Source organism: Erithacus rubecula (genome assembly GCF_903797595.1).
Source record: "Erithacus rubecula genome assembly, chromosome: 17".
NCBI classification, from domain to species: Eukaryota; Metazoa; Chordata; class Aves; order Passeriformes; family Muscicapidae; genus Erithacus; species Erithacus rubecula.
In genome coordinates this window covers 1705164-1731055 of record NC_136669.1, presented here as the reverse complement: position 1 = coordinate 1731055, position 25892 = coordinate 1705164, and the positions used below count along the sequence as shown (strand labels likewise).

General features: G+C 42.9%; 1 protein-coding gene across 1 annotated transcript; it reads left to right on the top strand.

The window, feature by feature from the left end:
• Positions 1–6123: 6123 nt before the first annotated feature.
• Positions 6124–25390, top strand: DCUN1D3 (defective in cullin neddylation 1 domain containing 3). Its single transcript, XM_079321149.1, has 4 exons — positions 6124–6314; positions 16369–16444; positions 21080–21612; positions 23382–25390. Exons 3-4 carry the CDS (start codon positions 21182–21184, stop codon positions 23863–23865), a joined length of 915 nt encoding a protein of 304 aa, XP_079177275.1. The 5' UTR covers positions 6124–6314; positions 16369–16444; positions 21080–21181; the 3' UTR covers positions 23866–25390.
• Positions 25391–25892: the final 502 nt, after the last annotated feature.

Here is a 25892-nt window from a genome sequence, read left to right as displayed (position 1 = left end):
CAGTAATGATTCAGCTGGAGTGTGATATGATGAAAAGGTGATGAAAGGTATTTTATCTAAGCACTCAGGAGAGGCAGACTAACTGTGGATTTAGGAAAGTCCTGAATGTCTTGATTTTCAGAGAGCTGTGTACCTGCTGAGCCCACTGAATCAGCCTTCAGGTGTCATAAGACTATTTGTCAGAAGAAAGAACGAGATCTTATTCTTGCTTTATGTAATTGAGTATTTTATCATATAGGTGTTACACTATTTCATGACAGACCACAAATATCCCAGAGACAAATCCTCTTCTGGATAACAGCATTTCTGCCATGGATTAAATGAAGAGAAACAATGACTGAGTGCTGAAGGGGCACTCAGCTGTGAAAGGCACCTCCCTGTCCCAAAGGAAGGTGCCAAGTGCAGGGATGCAGTGAGGAACAAGTGTCAGGGACAGGACATTATCAGGATCCATTTGCCAACTGCAGCTCTAATTACTGTGGGTGAATCTACCCTGAAATCAGACCTGTGTGCTGGGAAGGGACAGTCTGGAGCAGAGTAATTCAGCCAGCCTGACCTTTCCTCTGGAGGGGACACATGAGGAAAGTTGCTTCCCAATGCAGCACCCAAACTATCATGGGATTGTGGCTCAAATCCCTGCAGCCTGGGGCAATTTCTGGGATCCTGGGTTGTAAAAGAGGGGCTTGAGCCAAAGGCTTTCAGGCTGTTCCTGAGCTGCTGCCTCCAGCACAGCAGCTGATCAGAACCAGCCTCCTGTGGCTCCAGACACTCACACCCTCCTTCCCTCACCAAAGCTGCAATTACTAACCTGAACACAGGATTTGATTCATGGCTCTTTATCATAAGAAATCCTGAACTATAAATTCCTAGCCTTAACTGTTACTGTGATCTAAAGACCTTTTGTGGTTTCAAGAACTGTTTTTCTCTGATTCTTAAGAGCGTATACTTTTATTTTGCTGTTTGTATCTTAACATGTTTAACCAATCATATATTTTTTCCCCAGATAGAAAATTATTCTTCCTACAGAGCAGAAAGTACTTCTAGTAAATATTTGTGGTATTTCTAGGAAATAAATTCAACAATAATATAACTAGGTAGTCCCAGCTCATCAAACTCTTTGGAGTAAATGCTTCACTTTATCCACTCTAGAGCTCCATTTCAGGCAGTGGTATCAGTCAGACACGTATCTGAAAAATCACTGCTTTCCCCTGCTAGGTGCATATTTTGTACAGAAAAGAAACAATTCAGTTACAAGGGTTAACCTAGCACAAACAGAGTCCCAAATCCTGGCCTCCCCTATCTGCTTTTACCTGAAGGTGTCACTTCTGAGAAGCTGATAACAGCTTGGGTTTTCATGTAATCCATAAAGAAAATGAAAGGAAAAATATCAGGGATAAAAATGTTCAAAATGCAGGTTTCAATTCTGATCTGTGCATCAGACAATTTTTAAGGTGACAGCTTGGGACAGCACATGCCCTTTGTTCAGAGCTGACTACACCTGCTGCCCTTGAATTTTAAACATATCAAGAATCTGTTTATAAAGATTTTATTGAAAAGTTTAGAACCAACAATTCTTTCCCCCACTTCCACTCCCCCAGCTACAACTTAGTCTTCTATTATTTAACTTCTCTGTGCTGTAATTGCTACAGAGCTGTGTAGCCCCTCATCTAGGCATGGGCTGCACTTCTGCATTCCTGCTCTCCTTCCCACATATGCTGGATGATGTAAAAGACATTAAGCAGCTATTCATGGATACTCAGCAGCCAGCTGCTCCCAGGGCTCATTTAGTCAAAAAATCTTCACATTACAGACCTGCTCATAAGCCATTTCTGCAAAGACACATTAATGAAGGTATGAGGAGCCCTTTAGAGATTGAGGACTTCTGTCTATGACAGGAAAGGATGAGAACAAATAAGACAAAATTCAAAGCCTGGGTCAGATTCTGATCTGAGTGGGAGTATAAATAGGGAGTAATTCCACTGAGAGCAAAATTACTTCCAACTTTAAATGTTGTAAATGAGATTGGAATTTTTCCTTTGGTATAAACAGAGCCCACACTGACAGAAATGTAAGTGATGGTACAAGTCATGTATCAGGTGTAATTTCATCAAGTGACACTACTTGTATTAGTTTTGTGGGTGTGCAAATGATTCTGAGTGGGATAGAAAGGAAGATAAGGGAGGCTTTCATGTCCTTGTAGTTACTCATCTTGCAACTTACATCTTTGGCATTTAAATCATAATTATATTTCACATCTCTGGAATGCTAAGTGGATGTTACACCACTTTCCCACTAACACCCATCTTGTGGTAGTCACACCCATTGTTTAACTTCCACCACCCTTCATTTACTGCAGCTTGCAGCCCACAGAGGTTAACCACAAGCGTTTCTGTCAAAAACTACAGGGCTATTGTATTAGCTGAGCAAATTTCGGGTGTTTACTGTCACCAGGAGAGGTCAGGGTAGGTGTGACCACACAGCCCTGACAGTGTCAGTCTCCATGCAACCCCCTCTTATCATCCAGCACCTGAAACATCCCATTGTATCCAAACCCCAAAGGGATTTGAGCAGTTAATGATTTAACTGCATGGTGAACGTTCAGACCTTTTTCACTGTTAATTCAAACAAATAGTCCCTTACACTGTAAGGAGCAGTAGGGTTTTCTTTCAGGAAAAATACACACTCCATGGGATTGTTAGCTGGTTGACCCATAAATTCAATAATCTGAATAACCAATTAAACACCAGTCTTATTTTGCTATTTGCAGGCATGTCTAGAGTTTAAACTAGAAGTTCATGTAAGAATAATAAAAGGGGTCTGCCAACTGCACTATACAGTGAGGCAGCAGTGAGTGTCACAGCACAGCTGGGACAGAGGACAGGCTGCCCCAAGAGTCCAGAGCCAGGAGCAGCTAAACCACAGGGGATGCTTGCCTGGGAATGCAGCTCCTTTGCTCAAGTTGTAAGTCTATTTTATTTCACATTTTCTTCTCAAGTCAAGCATTAGCTACTCACTTTAAGCATAAAAGCTGCCAGCAGTGAGTACATAAAGGATTTTAGAAAATAAAGGGTGAAAGGAAGAGTCCATAGGGAAAAAAGGATATTTTAAAACAATTATCTCTTCTTTCACATCCCAGCTAACTGGGGCATGCTTTAGTAACATACACCTTGTGCTGCTGCTGAAACCGGATTTGCTATGGGGAGGTGGGGAACAAAACCCTGCATGAAATAATTTGAAAAGGCAGCTTTGAACTTCTCAGATGTAAAATGTTTTATTTAGGAGCAACAAAACTTCTATTTGACAGCTGGTTTGCTACTGGCAAGGAGTCTGAAGGCACAGTGACAAACTGACTGCCTTCCAAATTAAGCTGTGGTCACATCTCTGTTACTGAAGTAAATGATGTCATTCCAGACCATGGTGAATCAACATTGTAGTAGGGAACACCACCATGTTCCACACTTTGTGCCCATAAACAATCCAGCCTGTGTGCCAATCTACAGCTCCTGTTTTCAAATGCACTCTTTGGCTAATGTTTATTCAGAAAAATTCTGCTATCTGGGGGTTTTTAAGGAGCTAAACCATGCCACTTAGCTAAGAAGTGATCTGCAGTCTCTCTCCTGCTGCTAATGCAGCAGATAATCAATCCTTCCTTTCAGAGCTCTCACAGCAACAAGAGGTCAGGAATCAGATTCATCTTTCATGCAACTCTGCCAAAATGAGTCTGTGGTTCCTGAGGCAGCAGTGGATTTAGGCTGTCATTTCCTTGAGGGACAACAACTGAGACAATGAGTGCCAGTGGTACAAGGGGTCACAGATTCCTCTGATAGCTGGCTAGGTCACTTGCCTTCCAGCAATATTAAGTTTCAAAATCTAGTTTTCACAGAAGTAATTTTGTCTTCTTTTACTCAAATCAATGACTCAGTGGCCTGTGACAGTACCCTGCAAACACTGGCCACACATGGTTGCAGTATGTACTGGTGAAATGAAAACTTCATTTGATTTTCATTCTTGATTGAACATTCATCACTTTTTTAAAGATTCAGACAAAACCAAATCCTGGCAAAAGCTCAATCACAGCTAAATTATTCCATCTCCATGTGGTGAAAAATGACTAGAATGAAATATCATGTTCTTCCATTATGATGTTACATCCTCATTTCTACTACTGACACAAGCCTGTAAATTTCCAGACATTCCCATCAATTTGACTCAAAGATTTATTTCTCACTCTTTCCATCTACAAGCTGCAATCATAAATATATGCAGATTTGGTGAGAAAAATGAAGTTACAACCAAGACATTCCATAATGGTATCTAAAAGCAGGGTGACTTTGACAGGATGCCAGTGTCTTTCTGCTGGCAAACTGAAAAGATCTGAAACCCCAATGAACCAGACTCCCTAAATCACTGTACTCACACTTCATCAGCTGGGATGGGAACTCTGCTGCTCTATCTGTGCCTCAGATTTCTGACTCTTTTAAGCTTGCTCTTGCATATGGAGCAGTCTTTTGATCAGAAAAACCAAACTGCATGCAAAGGGAATATAATTAAATAGTAAAAGCAAGGGCATGGATTTTATCACTGTTTCCTATGTCAGTTCAAATAAGCCAATTCACACAAAATTAAGGTTCTACAACATTCTTTTCACTTGAATAAATGTAAGTGGAAACTCTTAACTACTTCCTTTTGATCACTGGGTTTTCATTCTCTTAGTCTGAGGTGGTTGAGGCATTATCTGGTTTTAGTAGGACACACAGGTTTGCCCTGGGAGTGCCTCCTGTGCTGCAGGAGCCTCAGGAAGAACAGAAATGCTGACTTAGACTGTGGAGAAGAGGAAGGGAAACAAAGAAAAAATTGCTTTACTTATTTCTTAGCTTTGTCATTAAAAGCACACAGTGTCCAGGTAAACTCTAAAGCAATATTAATTTATCTTTAGTCTTGTCCAACTCTGTTGTTCATGCTTTCATACCATTTTCTCCCTATGTGTTTAGTTCTCTATTACTTACAAGCAGAGAAAGATTTTAATGCAGAATGAGAAATTTAGCAGAGAAAATGAATTCTCAGCTATCCTTGGATGGCCTTGCTTATATAATATAGAAGCATACAGAAATATAACAACATGGACACAAGCTCCAGTATAGATTTATGCACTTTATTCATACTTTGGCTTCCAGCCAAATGCAACTGAATGCATGAATAGAAATATTTCCCAGCATTGGAAATGCTCCCAAGCTCAAGAACAGGTATAAATATTAATGCTAGGAGAGACCAAATCCTCCCTGACCCTTTTCTTACTTAATCCTGAGGGTCAATGAAACCCATTGATAGACATGATTTTTAGTTGCTATTTGAGAACCATAGCAGGGCCGTGGACATGGAGGGCTGTGGGTCACAGAATGAGAAGAGTTAGGAAAGATCTCTGAGCCCTCTGAGCGCAGTCTGTGACCAAACCCCACCTGTCACCCAGGCCATGGCACGTCCAGCCTTCTCTAACACCTCCAGGGATGGCGACTCCACCAACTGGGAAACCCGTTCCCATGTCTAATCCCCCTTTCTGTGATGTTCTTCCTCATGTCAAAGCTTGGTGCAGCTTAGGGCGCTGCCTTCTCCTCCTGAGGGCACTGAGGGCTGTGGGCCAGGAGCACTGTGGGCACTGAGCAGTGTGGGCACAGACCGATGTGGGCACTGAGCACTGTGGGCACAGACCGATGTAGGCACACACCGCTGCGGGTCAATGGGCGCTGTGGGCACTGAGCACTGTGGGCACACACCGCTGCGGGTCAATGGGCGCTGTGGGCACTGAGCACTGTGGGCACAGACCGATGTGGGCACACACCGCTGCGGGTCAATGGGCGCTGCCCACACCGGCGCCCTCACTGCCGCCGCCGCTGCCAAGATGGCGCTGCCGCCCCCCGGCCTGGAGCCTCGCGACCGCTAGGGGACGCTGCGGGTGTTGCGCCCCCTGGCGGCTGGGGCGGCCCTACCCCCGCGGCCGGGCGGAACCAACGCGCGAGGCAGAGGGAGGGATAGGCCCACCGCACGCGCCTCCGGCTTTCCGCTCTCCCCGCGTGTACGCCCGCCTTTCCCCCCCTCCCCGCTTTACCTTGGTGCGGTCGCGGCCCCGCCCCGCCGGGCGCCCCCTCTCCGGTGGGCGCGGGAGGCGCGCGCCGCCGCCTTCCCTGCCCTCAGCGTGCGTGCGGCGTCGCGCGCGCCGCCCCTCGCGCGTTACGTCACGGCGCGTCACGGCGCGTCCGCCAGCTGAGCGCTCGCCCGGAAGTGATGCGGTGGAGGCAGAGCCGCTCGGCGCCGCGGAGGTGAGTGAATTGGACCGAAGCTCTTCCCGTCCGCCCGGGCTGCGGGGGAGCGGCGGCGGCGGGGGCGGCGCGGGGCTCGGCACGGCCCGGCCGGCGGCGCGGGTGGCGGGGTTCGCCCGTGGCCGCCGCGCCGCCGCTCAGCCCCGCCAGGGCCGGTTGTGCTCGGGGGGCCCCGCGCCGCCGCCGCCGCCCCCTCACGGCAGGGCCCCTCACGGGACAGCCGGCGGGCGCTGCCGGTGGGTCCGGTGCCGCCCCGCTCCCCGCCTGCCCCAGCGGCGGGGCTGCCTCGCCCCCGGTTCGCTGCTCCCGCTTGTTTCCGTTCGGGGTGCGCTCCCTGGGCCCCTCCGGTGGTCGCAGCCGGAGCCCGCAGCCCCCGGGCCGGGGAGCGCCGCTTTGTTCGGGTCCAGCCTGCTCACGTGTCTGGCTGGAACGTGAATGTTCCTGGTGTTTTCAGGAGAAAGAGAGAATAAACTCTAAAGAGATTTATTTCCAAGGTAGTTCTCTCTATCTGAACCTACCCAGCTTTACACAGCCACTTTTTTTTCCTGCTTCAGCTCTCCCTCCCTCCCTTCCCTGAGTGTGTTTACCCTTCCTGTGCAAGCTGCAATCTGCATTAATCACTCTCTGGGGCTGCGATGGTACTAATAAGCTACTCATAACAAATTATAACTTGCATAATCAGTGTTTCGAGCAAATATTGGTTGGAAGAATATGCCTGTCCTATCGGTGCTGTGGTTGCTGGAAAGAATCATTGATTATCTTTTAAATAGTTAACACGACTGATATGCTGCCCTTCAAAATGTTACATTGATAACTGAACTGGCTGATGCCAAGTGTCAGAATATAGCATTGATCCACAGCTGGGAACTTTTTTTGAATGGCAGTGTCTGTCACATAATGAGTAATGAGTTAAGTGTTTAAAAAAAAAAAAAAGGGGCCATAGCTTTACAAACAGAAAGCACAGAACTGCCCTACCTTTTTGAAAATTACAGGCCTCACTGTATTTTTCAAGGGAACAGTTGACCAAAAGGCATTATCTAAACAAATTCTTAGGTGTTTAGAAACCTCTTTATGAAACAGTTCATGTATAGCTACAGTATTAGTATTTTATTTGGGCTACAGCAATGGTAAGAGAGAGTTTCTGAGTACTTGTGTCCCTTGACTGCATCTGAACACTGCTGCATGTTTTCCTGGTGAAAGATAATCCTCAGAAAAGCAAACACAGTTCCTTAGTTAAGATTGCATGTGTAAGTAGAGAGATCTGCCCTCATGTTCTTGTCAATTCTGGGATCTGTCCTCAAAGCCTCCCCCACACAGGTGTGTCATGGTGGTCTGTGGAAAACATTCACTTTTACATGACAGGCAGCTCACAGCCTAAAAAAAAGGTTTTCTGCCCATCAGCAGAAAAAGGAGAGCTTGTGATCTGTGTTGAATTAGTTCAGATTTGCAAAGTGCAACTGGCTTTGCAAACTTATTGCAAATACTGGCTCTTGTAATGATTTGTAAAACTGATTATTTCCTAACAGCTAGTTGTATGTAGGCATGAATACTGTAATTCTTAAAGAAGAAGTAACACAACTAATAACAGGGGAACTTACAGCTTTGGTGCTGCTTGGCTGTTTTCTTTGAGAGACTGACAGCCTGCAATAAAAGCTGTAATCAGCTCATGTAATCAGGATCTTCAAGGCTCTGTTAGGTGCCTTTTCTGCCCTGATTCTTGCTTTATTTTGAAGTTGAATGTTGTGTTCATTATTGTGAGCAAATTCTAAATGATTTGTGTCAGTAGTTCTTGTAATTTGTTGATCTTGGAAATTCATTAATAATTACATCTGGCTTGCATTTAGCATGAATTGTGTTGTGAAAAAGATGATCAGATGAAGGAGTGACTGAGAGAGAACTAAGAACAGCTCTTTTGGAAGACTCTCATTGAAATTAATTGAAGAAGTACATATTGAGCAAGGTTTGACAGACTTCTAGGATGTGTTCTGACAAATTTAAGAGTGGGTGAGGGAGAGGTGTGGTTCTGCTGCTTGCCTTGGTTCAGCTTAAGGAACAGGAGGAAATCCTCTGTGTTGGGTATGTGTATAGGGGCAGTGGGGTGTAAAGCAGATGGGGATGGAAGAAAAGAGGACAGACATGTCTTCTGCACTTGTATTTCTTCATGGCAGAAAGGAGTGCACAAAGGGTTTGGATACAGAGATGCATGGCTGCAGGAAGGAGTGGAAGTGCCCCAGCACTGCTGAGATCTGTCCCACACTGAAACACTTGATTCTCTTTATTGGTTCCAGGGAAATGTTGGTAAATTTAATTTAGAGCCTTGGAGCACTCTAAAATCAATCACGATGGGGTTTTGGCAGTTTGTAAGAACTTGCAAATGGCAGAAACAATGTTATTGTTTCATTAGGCACATGGGTCTGTTCCTGAGTGTAACAGGAAAACTCTGCTCTGAGTAAGAAGAGACTATAAAAATAGAAGTATAGGATGTTAGCAAAACAGTCCTTTCTTTCATCCTCAGAAATACAGAAGGAGCTGAATATTGGTAGCCAGAATTCTTGGAAGGCTGAAAGAAAAATTTGTAAACACTTGAGGAACTCGGTAGTCACAGGAAGATAAGGGGGAGCCCCCTTAACAGTTTCATCAGAATTCCCTGGCTGGGCTCCTTCTCTCTGGCTGCTTCTCCCTAGGGGTCTGCATCTTATCTCTCTGGCTTCCTTTCCTCTCTTTGCCTCTGACTAACAGGCTTTGTCTTCTGGTTACTGGAAGTCTAATAAGTTCTTTTGTCTCTTACCCCTTCCTCCTTTTTAAAAATGCTAGATTAATGGCTGTAATGTTTTGCAGACTGTCTGTGTTGGTGACAGGGATTAATTGTGTACTTGACTCTTAAGTTACCCAGCAGTAATGACATATTAACTTGACTTGAAACAATGGTAATTTCATGGCAAATGTTCAGTGCAAATGTTGCCTTCTGGTAAAGTGCCAACTGCAATTTACCCCCTGTAAACCTGTGACACAAGTAAACTGTCTGTGCAGATTTTCTCAGTGTCTCCTGTACAGTAACTCCTCTGGAGTGTGTCTTTTGAAACAGTCAGTGATTTCTCCTTCCCCCCTATCTTTTGTCTCTTGCTTGAGTCAGGTAATTACAGATCTGGGTTGAAACCTTCCCAGGGAGTGCTCAGGAAAGCCAAGACTTGCAGATGAGCTCCCATTGCTCACTGGCACCTTGGCTTCCCCTTCCCTGTGGAGGGTTTGTGGATCCACTGAGCTCTGGGTGAAAAATGGGAGAGCCCAGGCAGGTGGGGGCTGGCAAAGCCCAGGGCAACTCTGATTTCCCCTGCACAAGTGCCAGAGTTCTTTGTGGTGACATGAGCAGTGTGGTTTGGTGTGATGATTTTACATTCTGATCTCAGTCCTGGCCATAACAGAGCCAAAAGGGAACCAAAGCCTCTTGCCTAAAATATAATCTGAGAATTGATCCATCTAGGTTTCCATTTTATCTGTGTGTCTTGGGGGGCAGCTCTCTGGTCCAATGATCTGCATATTAAAGGAAGCAGAAAATCTGGATTTTAGTTAAAGGTTATTCAATTACATGCTGCCAGAAGACTAATAGTTAGGGGACTACTAAGTGTTAAAGAACTGTTTGACAGAAGCAGGAAAACTCTGCAGAAACCCACAAAAGCATAGGTGGTGAGACAGGATTCCAGTAAAGAGAGTAAGCTACTATAATCTTCTGGTGTCTCAGAAAGAATGGTTATAAATGCTGTTCTGTCTACAGCATCTGTTTTGTGAAAGACAAAACTTACTTTGCAAAATGTGAGAATGCTGTTCCTGACCTCCTGTCACAGTTTGTTATTCCCACAAAGTCAGACTGCCAGAGACAGTATGACATAGTTGTTTGTTGTCTCACTTTTCCTGTTTAGTGAACATAAGTGGGTTTTTTTTGAACCAAAAGGATTATGTTCTCCTGAAATACACCAGTCTTATTTTTGCATCCATGTAGTAGCAGAAAGTGACAGTTTTTAGTTCTTTCTTTGATTTTTTTTTTTTTTTTGGTGTGTGTGTGATGCTTTTCCTCCTGCAACTTTGGAACTTGCAATGCAGTCAGTCTTATCCTTTTGTTTTAAAATGGAAAGGGAGAGAGAAAATCATCTTAGCACCTATGATTATGGGAGGCATGTGTAGCTTAGTAATAGACTCACAAACACAAATGTCCTAGCTCTTAGTTTTGGTCATATGCTGACTGTTTAACATTTTCATTGCCAATGATTCTGTGCAGAAAGCCTTGAGTGTTCTGGATCAGCTCTAAGTGGGTGGCCTGGAGTGCCAAAGGTCTGATGTATTCCAGCTTCCAGCAGTTACTTGTGCTTGGATTTAGTGCTAATGTCTCATGAAGCACAGGATAGATACCCACACACCTGCTCTCTTGTGGGACACAGGATGTCAAGGGAAATCAAGACAAGAATGGGTGAAAACTTGTGAAAAAAAGTGTGTGTTGATTGAAGTTACCACCAGATTTCTCAAGGAGAGGTGAGAGTGTTACAGCTGATGACCAAGTTCAAGTACTCAAAGGAGCTCCTTAGAAGCTACTGGTACAGTTAGCATCAAAATACTGCAGAATCCTTTGTACAGTGGGAATGTTGGTGTTGTTCACTGAAATAGGGAAGTTGCAAATCAAATCAGGAGAGAGAATTAGGGCTCCTGCAGATGGCTGTGTGTATTTTCTGCTTTAGAAACTGTAGTCAGTTTAAAAATGCAAGCATATGCTCTTAAGGCACTTTCATATGTCAGTGCTTTCACTGAGAACAATTTGTTGTACATAACTTAGATATGATTCCAGTGTTTGTGTGGTCAGCTGAAGTTCCTACACAACTGTGTGCACTGAGTGATTCTTCTGGCTGTCAGCCTGAAAACTCACTGAGATGGCCAGTGGGCCTTCTGTAACCTCCTCAGGAGCTCTGCTGCCAGCAGGGGTGAGGTGGTCTGGCTCTTGTCTTTAAACTTGTGCCTGCACTGTTAGGTGCTGGAGAAGGGACACTGTCAGCCAGAGCTGCTGGAAGGGATTCCTTTTTTTGTGTAACTGCTGTCTTTTCTTCATTGTTGAGAACAGTAAGAAATATGAACTTATTTACTACAATTAAAGCATATTTTATTATTGCAGGAGTCACTTGATACCTGAATTATATTCAGCTGAATGTAGTTGGTGAAGGCACCTAAGATGAATTTAAGGTAGAAGAAAATCTGTGCACACTTAGCTCAGTTTAAAAGTAAATGGTTTTTCTTTCCATTGCTGAGTAGATTGTGAACCAAGATGGTTTTTCAGAGTTATTCTGGTTTGACTGCAGAGAGCTGCAATTTTCTGTGGGTTAATTTGCAGAATGGATTGAGGCAGGGTAAGGTAAATACTTGTAGCACAGCTACCTTCAGATGCTTTCAGTGGGATGCATCTCTGTCAAATACCCAAGGGCTGTGGTTTCTTTTGGTCTCATAATCTGCAGTTTTGCTGTAGAGATGTGAACTGGTTGTGTCAGCACACAGTAGCTCTTCCCCTGGCATGAGCTTTAATTATTCATAATACACTGAGGTGTTAAAGGTCTGTCATGCTGTGCAAAAGTTAGTGTACCCTGGAAAAATGCTGAAGGATTATTATTTTACAACCCTTTGCACATGAAAAGGGAAAAACCACACAAACTCTCATTAGAAGATTGTTTTTTGTATGTGCTGGACCTTGTATGGCCTTTCACAAGGATCTCAAAGAAGAAGAGGAGTATTGGTTTTTAAGTTTATAAGTTTTTAAATGGATGGAGATAAATTGCTCAGTGACTGAACCTTCATTTTTTGAAGGTGGTTGAATTATATGCAGTGAAATAAATGAGTTTGTTCACATCTGTGTGTGTAAGAGGTAGGGAATTGGATGGAATCTGGTTTGGAATCTTTTTTCAGCTTTACTGATGGCATGATCTTGAACAGCCCTGCTGTTTACCTGTCTTGATTTCTCTGCCCCATTGTCTTGCTCATAGCTTAAATAGACTTCTCAAAACAAGTACTGCTGCTGCATGAATTAGTTCATTAATTTATTTACATTACAAAAGCACCTGAAGGCACCTTTCTAAAATTACATTCTGTTTAGCTAGCTGGACTTGGGTTTGTTCTTTGAAAATACAATAATCCTAACAAATCATTCCACCCACCTAATAAAGTAAGATGAAGCACATAATAGGAAACAATTGAAAAATTTTTAGTGGGGCCAAATGGAAAAACAATGAGAAGTAATCAGTAAGTAAGGTATTGTGTGGTTAGAGAATGTAAAGGGAGGGTAGGGATTCAAGAATGATGCATTTTTCTGCTGAAAAAGCTACTTAAGGAAAGTATATTTCATATGAAAAAAGTAGTAAGGTGCTTTAGTCTTCCTCTGCCTCTAATTTTTCATATTATTTTTTTTTTTTCCTTAAGCTGGCCTTAGACAATTAGCTGCATGCAGTGAACTACAGATCTGAAACATCTGTTCCTCTTTTTCTTGAGGCTGCTTGTTGAACTTTGGGGGTGAAATGTGGTGTCATGGTCTGTGAGTGCCTGCAGAGTCAGGTGCTCTTCAACAGTGCAGAAAACAGGTTTCTTCTGCCCAGTGTTTAATGGAAAAATCTCCTTTGATGAGTAAGCTCTGGGCTTGGAGTGACAGCACAGCAGGTCAAGGCTCAGGTATTGTAAATTTTTCCTGCATCCTGGTGATGGAGGGGGGAGAGAAAGAGATTTGGTGATAACTCTGCTTCTTGTTCCTGAGCTGGCCCAGCATTATGGACTGTAAATATGGTGAAGTTGTTTCTGATTTTTTTTTTTTTGTTTGTTTGTTTTTGTATTTTTGTACTTGGCCTTCCCTTCCAAAGTAGTCAAGCCTTTCCAGTGTGATCTTTCTCAGAGAAGTCTGCTTCTCATTTGAGAAAATATTCAGGTTTCCAGCATAGCTGTTGCCTGGCTTGGTTTTCCCCTAGACTGCCATGGAGCTTTTTGCCAAGTGGCAGCTGGAACTCTGCATGGTGCCTTTTCAGGTGTCTGTAAAACTGGCTTCTACTCTATGCAGACATGTTCTGTAGAGACAAATTTTACCCAGTTTGATCACATTTTGTTTCCAAAGCTCAAACTTAGGTTAATCAGAAATAGTTTTGTTATCCTGGTTTGGGACAGATTGGTAAAGTTCTCATGTATCTACCCATAAAACCATTACTGTCTGTAATTCATTGAAAGGTTCTTCAGCTGCAGGAAGCCTCACAAACTAATAATTCATTTTAACTAATTGCAGCAGGACTTTCCTGCTTTTAGACTTCCTCTTGAGTAACTTTGCATAAGTGTGTTTGTGCAGCAGTGCTGTGGAGCAGATCAGCGTGACAGACAGGTGCAGCACTTGCTGGGGGATGTGGTGAGGTGTGTTCTGGGCTCCTGACAGCCCATAATATGCCATTGTCCTGCACTCAGAGGGTTTCTGCTGGGAAAGTTTCATTGCAGGTTCAGACTTGAAAGAAGCAGTTTCCATCAGGTGGTGGCTTTGCCTGAAGTTTGGTCTGTGCTGTAACATTTGTGCAGCCAGTGCTTGGTGCTGCAGTGTAGAGCTCTGAGCTGCACACTGAAAGCTTCCACCTGTACAGCTGCTCCTCTCAATTTTCACCAGTACCACTGATCCTTCACTGATTGCCCACAGGAGAGCCAAGGTGAGGAGGTTTGGTGAGAAAGCTGCTTGCTCCTACCTGTGGGAAAGCTGCTGGGGGTGTGGAGAACCTGCACTGATCCTCCTGCCAAGTCCCAGGGGCTTAGACACAGCTGCAAAAAGAGGCAGGTGAGCAAAACAAAGGCCTCCATCATCCCAAGGGTCCACACTATTTACTTTCTTCCAGTGCAGGCTGTCACTGCTCCACAGCAGCTCAGGAGAAGGTGCTGTGCCCACAGCCTGCAGCTGCACCTGCAGCTCTGGCCCAGGGGCTGGACCAAAACCTGTGCCACCAACGTGCTCCTGCCCACCCCCTGCACTCACTGTGCATCATTTAGGATGAAGTCAGTGCATTGTTGTGCTGTGACAGCCTTTAAATGCAGCCTTGAAGGGCTTGATCTTTTAGCTGCTAACTCATACTAACTTTTTGTTCCATATGTCATAGTTTGTCGTCAAAGTTTGCTACATTAAAAATTCTAGAAAGGTTAAATGGACAACTCAGAAGAACAGAAATATAAAGAAGGGGGAAGAATTGTAGCTGGAGGCTCTAACATGTTAAAATTTCTCCAGTCAGTGTGTGTGTGTATAGGTCAGCCAACAAGGAAATTACTTCAAACAAGCTGAAAAAGTTTGGCTTTTGCTGGGTAGGGCTGATCTCCATCAGATTCAGCTTCTTTTGAACTTGAAATAAGTGTTTGCTTCCAGTATGTGCAGTAAGTCAACTGGAAATGTAGATTTGGTGTATCATGGATATCTTCCAAAGAAATACAAATATGTTTGAAAAGTAGTTTATTGCAAAAAGTTGCCATGACAATGATTTTTCAAAATGTGAACTGTAAGATGTTTATACAGGTTCCTGGGGAATGAGGTTGCACAGCACCCTGTGTTCCTCCCTGGTGATTTATAAAAAGAAATATTTAGATGCAGGAGGCCAAAAGAAATTAACAGAGATGTGCCAGATGTTACATTTTCTTAAATTCTTGAAATTGATGGGATGCTATGGTGAAATAGGAAGAAATTCAAGTTATTACTTCCACCATGAGAGAGGCAGACACTCCTCTGTTCCCTTGCATGTTAAGCTGCCTGGTGCCTGTGCACCCTCTGGAGTATCTGCTAAAAGAGCTGTGAAGCCATGGAGGAGGGAAAAAGGGTGGTTGGTTATAGATGAGGTTTGGGAGCAGAGTATATAAACCCAGGGTGAAGTAGACTTTTTGGTCTCCACCTCAATGGTAATTGCCTAAAAATGATTCAGTGGAGGTATGTTGTTGTTCTGTGTGTGCATATGAGTGAAAGTACCACTCCAGAGAGTTTCCAGGCATTTTGAAGTGTTTGGGGCTTTTAAACTCTATCAACAGCTTTGGTCTAACTAGGTTTTATGTGTCAGTCATATTTTCCTAATCCACATATAGGATTCAGGTTTGGGGAAAACTCATGTGGAGATTGGCATGTGTGTGACAAGACCTTGTTTCATGGTTGTATTTCTACATTCACCCTCCTCTTTGCTCTGAACAAACTAATGTTGCTGCTTGTTTCCCAAGAAGTAAATCTCATGTAAAAAGGAAGTGTGCAACAAGGCAGCTTTTGATCATCTGTCTGCTCCCTAGATGCACTGAGAGCTGTAAAAATGAGATGTTTTAGTGTTTCTGTTAGCATGGCAGAGCAGGGGAGCTTTGCCAGAGATTTCTTGTTTGTTGTGTTTTTCTACTACATCAGATACAGAGGTGTTGACTAGGGGCTGCAGTTGCAGCTCTTGCTGCAAAAACCAGACATACCTTTGTTGGTTTTTTTTTCTCTTCAGAGGTTCCTAGTTATACAGCAGAGCTGTGAATTTAAGAGAAGGGAAGTTGAGCCAGCTTGACTGAACATGGGAAAACAAACATGGAAAAGAATGTGCTAGAGAATGAAAAAAAAGAGAATTACTCTCCAGACCCAAATTATGCTTTGCTAGGTAGCAGCTGTCTGGCATTCAGAGATTAAACAGCCCTCAGCTAACATGCAGTGGCAGTGATAGCATGTCCTCTGCTTTGCTTTGAGTGCAAGAAATGAGGAATTCACTCTCCCATGCTGAAAGCCATGGAAGATCCAGAAGTGTGTATTTACTCCTAACAAACATTTGAATTTGTCTGTTGTTTTCAGTACCTGTTGAATGGTTCATATGATAGTGCAGATTTAATGGTGTAAATGCTATTTTGTAAGTCAAAAAAGTGAAGTGGTTTTCTATGAAATGTCTCTTTGAGCAAATGGAGTTTGGCTCTGAAGGGTTTTATTAAACACACAGTTGGTTCTCAGTGATTTGTTGCATTTCATGGTTTTCATAGCCTTTTCTAAATGTAAAGATTTGTGTGGTCTTTTGTCTTCCAGCATTCTATGTGGAGTCCAGGGAGCCTAAAGGAAGCTGTGGAGCTAGTGGAATGATTCCCTGTGTAGCTGAAACTATGTAAGTATTAAATGTTTGCTTCCATGATCACTTGTCTGGCACAATGGCTTGTGCTTCAGCAGTGGCAGTGATCCTCTCCTGCCTCCCCAGTGATCTGTTCAGGGCAGGAAACAGACAGGACATCCATCATGTACTGCTCCCTACTCTCAGCTGTTTTTGAAGTCATGTATCCCTCACCATTTAAAGTTAGATAATGCATAGTGGAATTCTGTAAAATTCTTAGACTGTGCTCAAGTGTTTGTGAAAAGCTGAGGGTGGGTTGAGGCTTAGTTAAGCTCTAGTTTTGTTGTCTTTGCCTTAGCTAGTGAAATGCTACTTGGAAAGGGATTTAATGGTTGGCTGAGCTGTCTCCCCTTTTGTTATGAGATTTCCTAAATTTGTCTTTGAGTCTTCCTGAATGGTATGGAAAGCTTTTCCCTCTACTCTCTTGATACTTGCTGTGTTTTGAAGCTCATTATAAATACCTTCTGATGCAACACTTTATTAAACAGCATAATGCTTGTTTTGCTTGTTTTCCTCTGGTCATATCCAATAATTTCTATTACTACAATAACATCAGTCATAGAAAAATACAGGGTTACTTAAATATCTCCTTTGCATCTTCTCTCCTCCTGCCAGCTTCCCCTCTCCACTCCATTGCTGCTGTTTTCAATTGTGCCATGGTGTGCTGGTATGATTGAGAGTTATTACTGAGTCACTTTGTTTTGCTCCCTTCAAATTTTGGGTTATGTGTGATCTGGTCACTTGAAAATGGAGGAAAAATTCTGCAAATTCCTTGCAGCACTTAGAAAAATGTCTGACACAAAACCCCCACCAAATGAAAAAGCCCCACCAAGCATTAGCCAAGGCCTTTGTAATCTCTAGGTTTTCATTTAATATGTGGGGCCATCTGGCTCTGCACATCCTTTGTTCTTAGAGGGTGATTTTTCTTTAGCTGTATCCACCAGCACTCATCTTCCTGTGTTCCCAGCTGCTGACTCCTTTCTAGAAAGGTGCAGAGAACATCATTGTGGATCTCTGCTTTGAAAGAGGAAGATGGCCTCATGGGCATCTTGGTGATTCATATGTTCTGGAGATCATTGCTCAATACTTTTCTGAGTAATAGACTTCTTTGGGAGCACTGCATCCTGCAGCACTGAGCACATTCCAACCTTAGCCCTGAATTTTGATCCTTTTTACCAGAATGGCAAAAGCACTGGTCACTGCTGCCTTTTATGTCTTGCTTTTATGCTGTACAGGCCTCTTAGTAATTTTGCTCTTGGGAACTGATCCTTTTGGGAATTGATGCTTTGCTACCAATCCAGTGTAACCTTTGGGTACACAAGAACTTTATACTTGTACTTCCTGATGCAGCTGGGAGAAATCTCTGCTGCTCCTTGTGCTCTGTGATCCTTGCTTTGCTGTGCAGCTGAGCACACAGCTCTGCTCACCTCCCTGAGCTCTGGCTTCACTGCAGCTCCTGATGCTGCAATTAGATCCTCTCTGCAGCCTCCCTTAACAAAAGGGCCAGCTTCTCCCACTTGTTTCCATCTCCTTCCAAGGCTCTTGTTCCTTTCATGCCTTGAAACCTGAGTCACGTAGGAAGCGGAGGTGACTAGTTAGTGAAGTGGATCCAGCTCAGCAAAGGCAATTTACAAAAGGGTAACTGATGGAGTGCCAAAAGACTTTTCTCTTACAAAACCAGATACATGTACAAGCTGCCAGCGGATGCAGTCTGGACTTTTTTTTTTTTTTTTTTTTTTTTTTTTTTCCAAGCTGGTTTTGCTATTTTTGGGGTAGAATGCTTCTAAGTATGTGGCACATGGCATCAAGTTTCATGTGGAAGAAAAGTGAGGAGTTGCAGCAACTTTACATCAGTATCTTCTAATGTTTGTTCATAAGGAGTAGGATTGTGCTCTGAGAACCTCCTTGGCAGGGAGGAGGAGGAACTCTCTTACTGCAGGGAAGAGCAGGAGCCAGGCAGTGGCTGTTCAGGAGCAGCATTCAGCTCTTTGCAAGGCAAGTAGGAGTACACAAAATGTGTTTTTAGAGGGGTATGATGTGAGAGGGGTGGTCAACTTGCCCTCTAGGGGTTAATGCTACTGGGCTTGTTTTTTGGAAACTGCTGGTGGGACAACTACTTACATACAGGTGTCTGATAATGCTGGCAGGTCTTCCCTCTGTGTGTTGTAGTGCTCTTTTTGGGGCAGCAAATGATTTTAAAACCCATCAGTTTCATCACACTGGTGATGTCACTTTGGAAACCTGAACATTAGTTAAGTATTGTCATTAACACAAGCTGTTGCTTAGGAAACATGACAGCATGAGTCACTTTTATCAGGAAAATTATGAACACAGTTTGTATTGCAAACTGCCTTAAGAGAAAAAAAAAACCACCTTCAAATTTGGATTCCTCTAGTGCATTGGATTAATTGGGATGTGTGTGATTTGACTGCTTTAGAGGAAAGTACTGTTCACTAATAGGCAGCTGTTCTTTAACCTTCCCCCATAGGAAAACACCAATAGCTAATAACTGCTGTTACATCTTTGAGCAGAAAGTTTTCTATACTACCTAAACTCTGCTTTAAACTCTAATACTAGTCTGTACTCAGGATTTTTTTTATTCTGTTCTTTTAGCTGCATGCTTCTCTCTAAAGAAAAATTTGTCCAGTGTGGTGCTAGCTGCCTCTGAGAAACTGATGAAAAAACAAGAATTAGTGTAGATTGAGCATTTGAATTCAGATGAATTTAAAGATGGGGTGGGGGAAAGCTGGTATGTGGGAGTTAATCACTAAGCAGTTTTTACTCTAACTATAATATCCTGTTTGTTTTGTTTAATGAAATAATGACTGGTGTAGACAGGAGAGGATGATGTTGCTCAGGCACCTGGCAGCACAGAAATCAGTGTCAGGCTGTGCTTTGCAGCTGAGAGCTGTGAAGTACTGGGGACCAGTGAAATTACCTTATAATTTATATTTACAAGCATATATATTTACATGTGTTTATATTGACATGCATATTTTTATAAATCCTTTCAAATACATACTGTTGTTTCTGGAACACATTAAATCAAACTTTGCTTGCCTGTAACAATGATGCTGCAAGGTTAATCTTTGAAACATTGTGATGAAAGAATATATAATACCTTTGTTTCTTTGTCTGCTTAAAAAAATAGGCATTTGTTAGTTTCATGTGTGGGTTATGTGATTAAGAAAAGGGACTGAGGTGGGAGAGGGGAGCCAGGTAGTCAAAACCAGCATCTTGGCTGTTGGAGTTCCATTGACAAAATATTTTTCTCATGGAGCTGCACACGTGTTGTTTTGACTAAACAGGTATAATGGCTGAGAGAAGATTTATTTTTGCAATCCTGATATCTGAAAATTCATCTGTATTTGTTGCTGCTGTTGCTTTACAGCTTAAAAGAGCTTTACAGTCTCAGTAAAGCTTTGCCCAAGAAAAAATACAGCAGAACTGATATGACAGCTATTGTATTTATTAATTTTTAAAATTTTCTCTCTTCTTTCTTGTTCTAATTCTAAACTGAAAGCTGTACACATAGTTAAGTCAAACACAATTTTTATGTTTGAAGCTTTTGCCTAACTGACAGCAGGGGTGAAATGCAAGTGAGTGGGTAAAGGAGGACTGTGATAAGCAATTGCTTTCTTGGAGCTGCCATTTCTGAGAAGTGGACTGACCTTGGTGTAGCTGCTCACTGATAGGGCAGTATCAGTGTGGTAGCCTGGTTTTAACAGGGAAAATGGGAGAACCCTTTTCTCTGGACAAAATATCTTTTCCAAATATGCAAGGCTTTGTGATTTATAAAAAATGAGTATGATGAAATCATTTTGGCATTTTAATTTTTATTTTAAAAAATTTCTCTCTGAACTGGAATTACTACTTCTTATCTGCATGTGTGTCTGTCTAAGCTTCATTAACAAGGCCCCCTCCCCTGTCTGTCTCCTTACCTGAAGGGAGGAGCCCACTGGAAACAATGAACAATTTTTGAATACCCTCTTGCATAACAAGTGCTGCCTCCTTTCTGCAAACACACTCTGTGTTTTAAGTACAAAACCTAGATTCCAAACTCTGTTTAAAAATAAACACACAACTTCCACTCCCTCTCCTCCTCCCCCAAACCAGCCCCCTTCCCCCCTCCCTGAGACATCCTCTTGCTGGTTTGCTGGAGGTACAGTCCAGATCCAATGCTCAGGTCTCTGCCAGGTTGTCCCATCAGTGTCCCTGCCCTTCTTCCTTTGCTTTGTTTCACTGTTTTATATTCTATATAAAATGTGGGTGTACTTTTAAAAACCATTTCCTTTAAAATATTTCTGGGTTAGAGTTAGTGTGTCGTGATGAAGCCTGTGCATGAATCAACCTCTTTGTAACCTATGCTGCAGTAAGAATTTTAGGAATTTCCTTTATTAGGACCCGTTAGTATAGTGTAGCACTGAGTGAGCTGTATTGATTTCTAGGTAAAACAGCCTGAAATTGCCTGAAATTTATGGCTCATTCCAGCCTTGTGTACACTGCTCCTTTTCAGTATGCAGAGCTGAAATGTCCTGAAGTCAGTCTCTTAATGGCAAATGTTATCCCACATTTAATCCTTCAGATATTCTTTATAGAGGGGCAGCAGTTTGACTCTGCACTGTTTTCCAGGTTAGCTGAGTGCTGCTGATGGCATGGTGAGATGTGTTGAAGAGCAGCTGCGAGGGTGTCCAAGGGCAGGGGGACCCTGCTAGGAGCTGGGCTTGCACCACCATGGGCCAGTGTGTCACCAAATGCAAGAATCCTTCTTCTACCCTTGGCAGCAAAAATGGGGAAAGAGAGTCTGGCAGCAAGTCCCACAGCAAGAGGAGTGCAGTGCACAGAGACGACCACGGCTCCGCTGGAGGGAAGGCTGCAGGAGACATTCTTGTGAATGGGACTAAGAAAACAGATGCTGCTGTGGAGTCCAGTCAGCCTCCAACATTTTCTGGAGACACAAAGAAAGATTCTGTTTGCAGTGCAGAGGAATCTTCTCTTCAGAGGATTGGGGAGTTGTTCAGAAGGTATAAGGATGAGAGGGAAGATGCCATACTGGAAGAAGGAATGGAACGATTTTGCAATGACCTCTGTGTTGATCCCACTGAATTTAAAGTACTAGTTTTGGCTTGGAAATTCCAGGCTGCTACCATGTGCAAATTTACAAGGTTAGTTCTTGTAGAACTTGTAATTATTTTCATATGTTAAAGTATATCCTGTCAACAGTATGTTGGAGAGACAGCCTCATTAGCTTCACTTACTTGTTTCTTCTAACACTTGCTTTTTGATCAAATTAATTCCTACCACTGCACAAGGTAAGCTTTGTATTGTCTTCTTTTCCCCTTCCCCTCACACTGGATTTCAGAAGATGTAGTTTTGGCCATTATGCTGCTAGTGATGAGCAGTGTAGTGAGATTCTGTAGACATTAATTTATTCTTGATCCACCAAAAGCAATTTACTGTATCCAGCATTGTCTTGGTGATGGGATTGGACACTGAAATTAATTTTTTCTTTAAAGTATTGTAAGATTCTTTAGTAATTGCTACTAAGAATGACAGAATTGTTCCTGTCCAACCAGTGTAACACCTAATGTCTTTTTCCAAGAGTAATCTTGTTAAAGCATAGAGAGGGAAGGAAATGGGAGGGTTTTGACACTGGTAGCTGTTTCATACTAGCTGACAAATGATTGCTGTTCAAAGTGCTGTGTGCCCTCCTGGACAAGGGGCTCAGTCAGCAGGCAGGCAACATGTGTGATGCTACAGGAAACAATGCAGCAGCTAAAACTGCCCCCACTGAGCCCACAGGCAAACCCAAACTGCCCCAGCTTGATTAGCAATGTCCAGGTAAGAGCAAGTGAACAGAGCCTACAAGGACTTCAGGGTGTGAAGGAATTTTTTTAATTTTTGGTCTATCTAGATTGGTTTGAGCAATGCTGCCCGTTTTTACTGAGCTTATTACTTTGGTGTTCAGAGCCTTGAGCCAAGCCTCTGCTGTGCACTGAGCAGCATCTTCAGGCTCTTTGTGGCTGAGGGTGTGTGTCACAGGGATGAGTTACTCTGGAATGCAAGTGTGGATTTACTGGAGGCTGACAGCACAGGTATTTGCTAAGATGGTAGAGGAATTGTAAGTAGTGTCTGTAATTCTGCACAACTAAAATGAGTATTATTAAGATGGTTTCAGTTGCCTTGGAGAGGATCTAGTGGTGAGAGGTTATATTTGCTGAAGGGCATGCTCCATGGTACAGGTGCTGATGGACTTCTTCCATCAAGGAAAGCAGTGTGGTGTGTTCTGAGTGCTGCTCCATCTCCTGTCTTCCCTCCAGCCCAGCCTGTGGCAGCCTGCTGGCTCTCCTGGCTGTTGTAACACCTCCTCAAAGCACCAGGGAAACTAAATGTGTCCCACTGCTCCAGGGCTGGTGCTCTGTCTGTACCTGGTGCTGCAGCCCTGTGATGCTGTGCTCCCTGCCAGGCTCTCAGCAGGTGCCTTGCTGACCCACACCAGTGGCTCCCCTTTGGTTTTGCAGGCTGGAAGAACAAGCAAAAGCCACAGCAAAAGCAAAAGTGAACTGCTCTGTCCCTTGCAAACAGTTCACCCAGAGCATGGGCAGTATTGAATAGGGTTGGGGTAAATGTGTTAATTTCAAACGTGTGGAATTTCTTCTTCACTTTTTTATGTGAAAGGAATTCCAGGCTGTGAAAGTGTCCAGAAAAGCCAGAGAGCAAAACCTTTCAAATGCTAACACTGGGGGGGTGCATGTGGTTCCCCAGGCCTTTAGGAATGCCTTGGAATTGTCTTTTTCCAGTGGTTCCCATTGCCAAAATCCCACTGGGGCTGAGGGCACACCTTGTCCAGATGATCCTCTCTGAATCCACGGAGCTGAACAGGCACTGCTCAGGGGGAAGGGCTCATTCTAATTTCTCTTCTCTTGCTTGACAGGAAGGAGTTTTTTGAAGGCTGCAAAGCAATAAATGCAGACAGCATTGATGGCATTTGTGCAAGGTTCCCCAGCCTCCTGAATGAAGCCAGGCAGGAAGATAAATTCAAGGATCTCTATCGTTTCACCTTCCAGTTCGGCCTGGACTCTGAGGAAGGACAGAGGTCGCTACATCGGGAAATAGCCATTGCCCTTTGGAAATTAGTCTTCACCCAAAACAAGCCCCCTATTTTGGACCAGTGGTTACACTTCCTAATCAAGAACCCCTCAGGAATCAAGGGAATCTCCCGGGACACGTGGAACATGTTTCTAAATTTTACTCAGGTGATTGGACCGGACCTTAGCAACTACAGCGAGGACGAGGCCTGGCCGAGTCTCTTTGACACCTTCGTGGAGTGGGAAATGGAGAGGAGGAAAAAGGAGGAGGAAAGCAAATGTCTTCTGTCTTCAGCCACAGAGGGGCTGTGTGTGGGTGAACAGACTTAGCCCTGGCCAAGCAGCAGTGACAAAAGCAACTTGTTGCCCTTGACGAAATGTCAACTCTGGATGTTTCTGGAAATTACCGAGGCTCCAGATTTTTCTACTTTACACCTTTTTCTGCCTTGTCTTTGAAAGGGCTCTAGAATGCTGTATCATGTTTTAGGCACTTTCTTAATTTTGGTTATTCCTTTTACTCTCGTCCTGAAATATTTGACCCTGGCTACAAGTTAAGCTTTTTTTTTTTATTTTATTATTATTATTATTATTGTTATTATTTTTATTTTTTTTTTTAAGACTTCAGATTAGTATAAATAAGTCTGATACTTCTTGCACAATGTAGTTCTTTTTAGTTAGGTTAAATTAACATTGCTAAATTATACAGTGCCAGATTAAGTTTTTCATACTATGTCTGTCAGGGCAGGTCTGTACTGTGTGTAGTGCTGTTTACATTGTTGAAATTTTAGGCTGTAATAATTTTGAGGTTTTATACCAAGATGAACAGCAGTGTTAACTATAAATGCATTAATCCTGGGTAATAAGGCTCTAAAAACCAACATAAGCAACAGCTTTTTGTAATATGGCTAATTCCCATTTTGAGCTAACTCCTAGTGAATGAGTCCAGATCATTCCTTTTTTTGGACTTTCAAACTAAATGTTGGGATTGTTTTATAAAATTACTGTACCTGTCAGTCAACTGAGTGGTAGATGATGATTTGTATCTAAATCTCTTTCCACATTCACATAATAAAAGAGCAGTACTACCTCAGTTTTATTGAAAGTGGACTTGTTGATGGACTTCCATTTTCTCTGGAAGTTGTATTTTTGTGGTACATGAGAATATTTTTACTTGACTAAAAGAACCAAAGGTTCTGCTTCTTAAGTTTGCTAAACATTGACAGAAGCAACACACAAATCCTAAGTCTTCAAGGAAAACTGTGGTATAATTCTGCTTTAATTTGTTTGATTTATACCTAAAGTATTACCTTACTTGTCTGGCAAGCACAGTACTTCTATGTAAGGAACTACCTTTTGCATTAATATTGACAAACCAATTTTTTAAACCATATGTTTAATTGCTAAATTGCAGTTAATACTCCACACTTTCTGGAGCAACAATATTGGCATCTGATGACAAAGTGAATTCTTAATGTATTCTTAATGACAGCAGTGTAGATGAGTCATTTTTAGACTGATTTGATAATATTTGGATAGGAGTCAATTTATTATTTTACAATGCCTGTATTGGGACTATTTGCCTGTTGAAATTGTTGTGACTTAAAGGGAGTTTTATTAACACTGGTTGAAACTTTTTGGGTTATTGATGCTACCTTTTTTAATTTTAGTATGTCAACTTTTTTACACCTTTTGGTAAAAGGATTGATTGCCAAGGCTTTCTGTATAGCCAAGTGCCGGCTTAATGAATTTGATATACTTCCTTTACACACCTTTTATTTTCAGAGCTGCATTTCAGGATCATAAACCAACTTCAGCTGGGAAAAAAAAAACAAAACAAACCAACAAAACCAGAAAAGCCTGGACAGTCATCCATAGCATCTAATAGCTTTTGTGATAGAAGGGTTTTAAAGCTAAAGGGAAGCAGGTTTTGAGTGGTGAGCTTGTCACCAGGGGCAGGGTGTCAGGCTTTGCACATCTGCTCTGCCCCACAGAGAGGGGAGTAGGGTCTGCTGAGTCCTGGGACTGGCTTGGAGCTCATCAATCACTGACAAAATGTGGGCAATGCCAACTGTTGATAACCAAACCCAGAAGCCACAGATAGCATCTCTTTCATCTCAGAAAAGGAGAGTTTGGCCCATGCTGCTCTTGCTGGGAGACAGGCTCTGGAAAACTGATGAGGTTGTTTTAGCTGGATTTGTCCCTTTCCAGGAGTGCCCTGAAGTTGCTGTTTGATTGGTAAATACACCCAAAGCTTTTTCTTTGCTTCTCTAACTTTCTGTGGCATGTAAGTGTTTGGCAGCAAAACCTTATTTTGATTTGATGAGCAAGGCAGGCCAAAGCACTCATGCTGGAATCGT